The sequence below is a fragment of the Formica exsecta genome, unplaced genomic scaffold (genome assembly GCF_003651465.1).
Source record: "Formica exsecta isolate Colony F162 unplaced genomic scaffold, ASM365146v1 scaffold222, whole genome shotgun sequence".
NCBI lineage: Eukaryota > Metazoa > Arthropoda > Insecta > Hymenoptera > Formicidae > Formica > Formica exsecta.
In genome coordinates this window covers 923,043-930,731 of record NW_021849518.1, presented here as the reverse complement: position 1 = coordinate 930,731, position 7,689 = coordinate 923,043, and the positions used below count along the sequence as shown (strand labels likewise).

The window sequence follows — 7,689 nt, the reverse complement described above, 5'->3', positions numbered from 1 at the left end:
TTGTCAAATGTCACTAACATTTTGCTCGCTTTTACAAAAATATGTATTTCTAAGCTTTAAATTAACTTACTGTTATTGCTATTTGCTATGGCTACAGGCTACCTAGTTATTTGGTTGCTATGGTTAAGAGGATGCCGGACCGTCCTGTTTTACCGGCCATAATAATTATATATTTGCTTAATATAAGGGTTTTGCGGTGTGTACGTGCAAAATAGGATACCTCTCCACTCGGAAATGCATGAAGGAATATAAGTGAACGTTTGAAAATGTATTTGAAAGCCTAGTAAGAAACATTTCGGTGTGCAAAATGTTGCATAGTAAAATCTTTTTTATAAAGCTTCTAAACTCACTTCTCGAAGTTCACTAATACTCTTTGATAAAATGCCGAGTGCGGAGTTCACTTGTTAGGCACGTGCAGGTTGCAGGTTTTTTATATTAAGTAAATGTTGACGGCAGAAGCCGATAACAAAACTGTGATTTTTTAATTTTTTTTCACTTTTCATATGAAATCATAAACCCCGCACTCCGTTATTATGTATACTTTAATTATGGAAAAGGATTTGTTGATATCTATAATCAACAAAAATATTTTGCAATCCTACTAATATTCGCATTCTGTCGGTATCCGGCATCCTCTTAATCTGTCTGTCGCCGCGCATTCCCGCTTTATTTACCTACGACAAATACTTTCTTAATCTTTGCAAAAACAATGTTTTTTACATTCGAAGTTTATATTTACTCACTGTTGTGCTTTTTTTCATGCTATATTTTCCCCTCCCAGGTGAAAAATCGTTGGTATCACACTACGAAATAAGTTTAAACGCGCCACAATAAAGTTACACTTGCGTTAAATACCGTGAAATGAGCGGCGGAAGTGACGCACGTGACTCCGCACAGCGTCGTTTAATATCAAAGTGGCGACATCTCTAGATAACATAGGAAAGAAATCTTGCTCCCTTTATCCTGATTGGTCGAACGCTACTTTATCCCACGGGTAAGATTTTCGAACGAATCCATAATCTCACTTTACGTAGGCTTTACGGCGCTAATATAACCTAAGTGTTCGAATTTTGTCACTTTGCTGTACAAATTATTTTAAGAGATTCCATAGATTTTGAAGCTTGATCGTACATATATTATATACGAATTAAAGCCACAAAATGTCGGAGCGTAAAGTTTTAAATGTAAGTACGAAATTTAAGATGGTTAATTATTTGTTTATGGCGTGTCTATATCCTTCGTATTTCAATAAATCTATCTTTTTGTGTGTATTTTTAGAAATATTACCCACCAGATTTTGATCCGTCGAAAATCCCGCGTATGAAATTGGCGAGAAATCGCCAATACACTGTACGATTAATGGCACCGTTTAATATGCGATGCAAAACATGTGGTGAATACATCTATAAGGGCAAGAAATTTAATGCGCGTAAAGAGGATGTCGAAGGTGACGATTATCTGGGCATACGCATCTACAGGTTTTACATTAAGTGCACTCGCTGTCTGCAAGAGATATCCTTTAAGACGGATCCTAAGAACACAGATTACGAGATTGAAGCAGGTGCAACGAGAAATTTCATGGCACTGAAACTGGCTGAGGAACAAGCTCAAAGAGAGGAGGATGAGGAGAAAGAAGAGGAAGCAACTAATCCAATGAAGCTTTTGGAAAAGAGAACGCTCCAGTCTAAACAGGAACTAGAACTATTAGAATCTTTGGAAGAATTGAAGGATTTAAATCGTAGACAACAGACTATAGATTATGATCAAATGTTGGAACAATATGATACAGAGACTGCTAGACAGAGGACAGAAAAAGAACAAGAAGAATTGGACGAACAATATATTAAATCTGTATTTGGTAAAAGACAATTGACTGGAACTGTTGTAGAAGAGAAAATTGAAGAAGTGAAGGAAGAAGAAAATGTTGAACCTGTTAGAAAAATGTTTAAAACAGGAGAAACAAATGATGAAGAAAGAGTGAGTTAATTTTACATTTAATAAAATTCATTCATTTTTATTATTATTTTCAATTTCAGGAAGAATTGATGAATAAAGTGTATATTAAAACTAATGATTATAATTATTTATTATTTGCAGGAAGATTCTGAACATTCCTCGAAATCTACAAAAGTATCATTGTGGTCGGAAAATATAGGATTATCATTCAACAAGAAGGATTTAGTCAAGAAAAGTAATATTGGTATAAAGATAAACGCAAAGTCAACACAAAATAAAACGTCTACAAGCACTGTTCTCGTTGATTCGCAATTGGATGAAACACCTAACATGACAAGTACCTCAGATACAGATATAGTCTCTAAATCAACTAATGTAAGTAACAGTTTGTCACTATTAGGTGCATATTCGAGTAGTAGCGATAGTGATTAAAGAAGAATATAGAGCAATATGTGTAATATATAATACATATATATTTTTTTCATGTATATATTTTTATTCAACGAAATAAATGTTGTTATATAAAATAAACGAATCTACAAATAGCGCATTTATAAATACGTTAAACATCTCGAAATATAGTAATAACTACAAAATATATGTAATTATATAAAATTATATATAATTTATATATAATTTTAAATATGCTCTTATATGTCCATCAGACATATATATGCACATGTAAGTAATTTATTAAATTTAATATGACTTGCAGGTCGATACTTATACGATGTGTCGATGATTACAGAGTTTCTTATAGGATGCCGAAGGCTTTAGTCCTAAAACATAAACGATTAGATTATCAGAAATATAAAAAAATTGAAAGTTGGTCTGTTTACAAGGCTAGGCACTCTGTAAGAAACTCTGTTGTCAAGTTGAATGAACATATAATGTAATAGAGAGGGAGTACCTAGCCTACTAAAACAGACCATATTAACACACTCGAGATGAGAAAAAATTTAAAAATTTTTGAAATTTTATTATGATGAATAAAGCTTGTCTATGTATGTGTGGATGCGCGCGTGCGTGCGCGCGTGTGCGTGTTTATGCGTATGTGTGATATATGCAATATTCTCATAAAAAAGATCTGTCTTGAGTGCATTAATGTGATGTCTATTTATTTCTATAATGACAACGATTAATTTATTAAAAATAATGGGCATTTGCAAGTTTTGATATTAGCATAATTTATTAAGTTAATAAATCAAGAATTAATTGTTAAATTACGAACACTAATAAAATTTTCAGAACTAAAAAAAGCTACTAACATGTATGTATATCATTATCATATTTCAATTACTATAATTATTATATAATGTAAGAAACACTTCTCAATTCAAATCAATGCAATTATTGTTTAAATATAGACTATTTAAATAATTACTTGATCAATATATGGACCATCCATTAAGAATTTAAACTGCAATTCAAGAGTAATATGATAAATCATGACATTATGTCATGCGAATAATTGGATTACAACGTTGACGAGATGTGTTATGAAGAAATCGTTTTGAGAAACGACTATATCGACGACAATACTGTTCGCGACGACGATGTGACTTCCTGCTACGGCCCTCATCATTATCGCGATTTATAATAGGATCAACGATCCTGAAAAAGCAATCTGTGTCTTTTTCGAATGAGCTATGCTCATTGTGAAACCTATTTAAGCCAATCGTAGGCTCACCGAAGGCTTCTAAAGCCGAGGAATCCATCAGCCAACCATAGAGGGAGTCCCGAATAGGAACTTGATGATCTTTAACGTGACGGATTATGTTATGTTTAAATTTCTCATTAGTTGCGCGTTGACATTGCTCGCAAACGAAAGCCTCTTCATTATCGAAAGAAACACGGCGCCAATCGTCGAGATAAAATTCTTCTCGCGGAAGAAATTGATTTTTTATAGGTGAAGTGTGATGATATCGATAATGCGATGATTCTGATCTTTCGCGTGAACGCGAATCGATAAGACGAAATGTTGGCATGGATGCTTTCATTAACGCTCGCTTCGACTCGCAAGAAAAGGTACGCGACAGTTTATCGTCGATGATGTTTGGCCGAGGTTTACCATCCGAATATTTTCTCATGACATACCGATTGTTATTGTTCTTCTCTCGTAAGCTAATTTCTAGCTGAGCGATGCGATGCTCCAACCGCGTGCGTTGTGCCTGCGCCCGATCCTGCTGATCCTCCAGCAGCTTGACCAGCTTCTCCAATCGCATCACTTGCATCTGCTTGTTCTCCAGCGTAGTATACAATTCTTGGATTGCTTCAGTCTTCGCCGCGATCTGCTTATTGATCTAGAGAAATAGTTATCAATGTTAGTAAGCTCTGAAAAATATGATTCATGGCAAAACTAATGCGTCAAATCACAAAACATATTATAATCAGAAGATCTAGAAAATGCAAATCAGGAAATATAAATATATTAAAATTTCTATAATCTATGTATAGATTAAATATGGATTAACACACACACAAAAGAGAGAAAGAAAGAAAGAGCATATAAAATATTATATGTATATAATTTATAAATTATTATTTTATTCTATTAAAGTAATATTAATTGTATAATTATTATATTTCTTTGAGAATAATATTGAGTGACATGAAAAAACTAATAACTAATGTTAAAGGCGGACTTTAACTATTCACCTTTTTTCTCTTTCTTCGTTGATTTCCTTATCGATCGCTTCAAACTTTTCTGATAATTCCTTAATGGTAGTATTTGCTTCAACTTCTTTGTGAACCATCTTTTGTTTGAGCTCTAGCATTCTAAAGTGGGTAAAAAAATATAGATCACGTACAGAAAAGGATCGATTGTGCTCTTATTATATGTAACCAATCTTATTATTAAAAAAAAATTGTGATATTTCGACAACGATTAAAATGACAACCGTGATTCAAAAGTGTTGCGTTGCTTCTCCATCTTCGTTATGAGATCCTCGCTACTCTTCAGCGCTTTGTTCATATCCTTCATTCTCAGTTCCATTGTCTGATCCTTTTGCTTTAACTGAACCTCCAAAGACTTCATGCCGTTTTGTAATTGCTGCGACTTTAGCTCCTCGTTAGCCACATGCCCCTCTAACTCACGAATCTTCGTTCGTGCTTTTTGCATCTGTAATTCTATCATTCGCATCCTTTCCTTGCCTTGACTCGCCTTGTCACGTTCCGTTCTTAGCTCCTGCAAAGCAGCGCTTAGCTGCTCCTGCAAATCCTTGCGCTCGACATTCGGTTGCTCCTTCTTCATTCGCCCGAGATAATTGTCATATTCAATGCGCAAATTTGAAGATCTCGTCTCATATTCGGCGATAAAGTCGTTTTGGGCCGTCCTCAGCTGGTCCAGTTGCATTTTTAGTTCCTCGTTGCTCTGTGCGAGGATCGTTTGTTGCATCTCTGCTTCCGAATAATCCACTAAAATCGACACTTTACAATCGGCACAATTATCCATCTCGTCCTGCTGGTGCGATTCTGTCAGCCAGGACTTTACGAAAGACGCGAACGACGAGCTCTTATCCAGGGCACGTTGACAGAGTTCTTGAGAGCGGTCGCAGAGATTCTGCAGCTGATTTTGCAGCAGCGACACGCCGATCACCATCGACTCGTCCATGCAGATCTGCTCCCATTGTCCGTTATCATGCAAGTTTGTCTCGATTGACGTCGGCAGGTTTTGCTTAGGACATTCAACTTGAGATAACTTTAGTTCTTCGACCTTGCCGGGATCCTTGCCGCCGGCTGTGATTATCTTCTCCCGTAGACTCGATATCTCGTCGTACAGATCCTGCGTGATTTTCTGGAAACGCAGCAGGAAAGAATTTCATTTTGGATCTGAAAAAAAAAATGATAAGAGAGAGAATGACTCATGTTACTTCATCAATATCTTCGTAATTTTCATTAGCGAGATTATCCACGTTCGCCTGCTTTCCCTTGAGAAGAGTCAACAACTCGTCTCTGGCTTTGAGGAATTTGCTCTGCTCCCGCATCACCCGATCACGTTGCTCCAGCTCCAGCTGTTTCTGAGTCAGAGTTGTTTCCAGTTCTTGGTTTTGTTGCATAGCCTCGGTTAGACTATTTCGCAAATCGCAGACCTGCTGCTGAAGCTCGATCGTGTCGAATTCTGTTTTACCACCCTCTTTCGATTTTGCGTAAAGATGACGTTGAATTTCGGATAACTGATTCTGGAGCACTTCATTTCTTTCTTGCCTGCACAATTCATAACAGAGATTGATAATGTGACTTGCAAATTAAAAAAATATGAGTTATAAGCAAATTTTTTAAATTAAGAATGTAAAAGATTGTCATATATATCACAAGAATAATCTAGCTTCTATATCGTGAAAAATTGATCAGTTTAATTATTTCGACGTTATATATGTATATTGTGTAATTTACATATTTTAAATGAAAGTATTAATTATGCATTGTATATTCAGTAATATTAATAGGATTAATGTTCTAATGTTAAAGCTTACGTGAATCTGGCGATCTTTTGAAGCTGCGCATGTTCTAACAACAGATTCTGGAGATCATTGGTCTTGGCTATGAGTTCGGCAGCCAGTTTATCCTTTGTCTCATCTTCGCTATCGCTCTGCGGACGAATAAAAAAGACGAATAATCGAAATTAATTTCGAGGACAAGTATTTAACAGAGATGAAAATAAAGACGGTCTAACGAGCGAACGAATCGAACGAGGAAGCGAATCGAACGGTTCTTAGTTCTTATATGAGCAGAGGTCCCGAAAGTAATGTAAACTAACGGCCGCCTGATGCATCACAGTGACAATCTCTTGCTTCTCCCTCTCGAGTTGCCCGATTTTTTCCCTCATATGTTCTAGTTCAGCTCGGGCCGCAGTCAAATCGTTATACAGACAAATTTCGTTCTCCGTGTGATTGTTATCTAAAATACAATCGAGATAAAAACTTTCGACGAATAAATATTACGTTCACATTTATATCGTTTGAATTTGTAAATGCAAAACACACTTGCAAAGATTTTGTTGATATTTTAAACTGCTTATCTACCTGTCACAGTTATATTATTGCTCTTTTCATTTGCGAGGTCGCAGAGCAGCTGACTTTTCTCTTCGAGATGTTTGCAGCGTTCTTCGATCTCTGTTAAAGCGCTTTCAGCATGTTGTCTATAATGAATTTGATTGAAATTAATTTTAGTAACATTTTTTAAAATAAAATTTATCGCAAATTAAGAAAAGTTTATTCACACACACACACACACACTTTTATTATAATATTGACTTTGCTCAGAGCTTAAAGTCTGATATATTAAAAAAAAAAATTATCCTAGAATTTACAACAATCAAAGAATCTGCAATAACATAAAGAAGAGTAACGAAAAAAATCTTCTAACGTAATATACGAAAATTCGTTTTACCTGTTTATCGGCGAGCGTTCTTTTTAAATTCGCGTATCGTAACTTTTTTGAGCTATATTGAATCTCCAGCTGTCGTTTTTCCGCGGTAATTGCATTCGTTGGTTTTCTGTTATACGACGATATATTCGGAGTCATGCTTGGTCGCCGAGCGGAGTTATTATTGGAGCTAATACCGCTAGAAGACTCTTCGTACATTGGTGAATCGCCCTGCAAAAAGATAATGAGTTTGACGCGTAGTGTAAAATAGAAAATAAAATATTGAAAAAACATTGTGAATTATTATGAATAATTAATATTAATTAATTGATTATTATTGAATATTAATAATGAATTCATATTAAT

At 35.2% G+C, this 7,689-nt stretch overlaps 2 protein-coding genes across 2 annotated transcripts in view; one reads left to right on the top strand and one right to left on the bottom strand.

The window, feature by feature from the left end:
* The first annotated feature begins 997 nt into the window (after positions 1-997).
* On the top strand, positions 998-2,761 carry LOC115235460 (splicing factor YJU2). The gene is made up of 3 exons (XM_029807274.1): positions 998-1,184; positions 1,279-1,977; positions 2,098-2,761. The coding sequence occupies exons 1-3, from the start codon at positions 1,161-1,163 to the stop codon at positions 2,386-2,388; spliced, it is 1,014 nt and encodes a 337-aa protein (XP_029663134.1). The 5' UTR covers positions 998-1,160; the 3' UTR covers positions 2,389-2,761.
* A 557-nt stretch (positions 2,762-3,318) lies between these two features.
* The window catches only part of LOC115235458 (kinesin-related protein 4-like), a gene marked incomplete at its 5' end in the record, with an annotated part of 6,864 nt that continues 2,493 nt past the window's right edge, over positions 3,319-7,689 (bottom strand). Inside the window, 5 exons of the mRNA XM_029807273.1 lie at positions 3,319-4,259; positions 4,312-4,315; positions 4,615-4,734; positions 4,857-5,752; positions 7,348-7,554. Coding sequence (XP_029663133.1) covers positions 3,411-4,259; positions 4,312-4,315; positions 4,615-4,734; positions 4,857-5,752; positions 7,348-7,554 — 2,076 coding nt within the window. The remainder of the gene's footprint in view (positions 4,260-4,311; positions 4,316-4,614; positions 4,735-4,856; positions 5,753-7,347; positions 7,555-7,689) is intronic.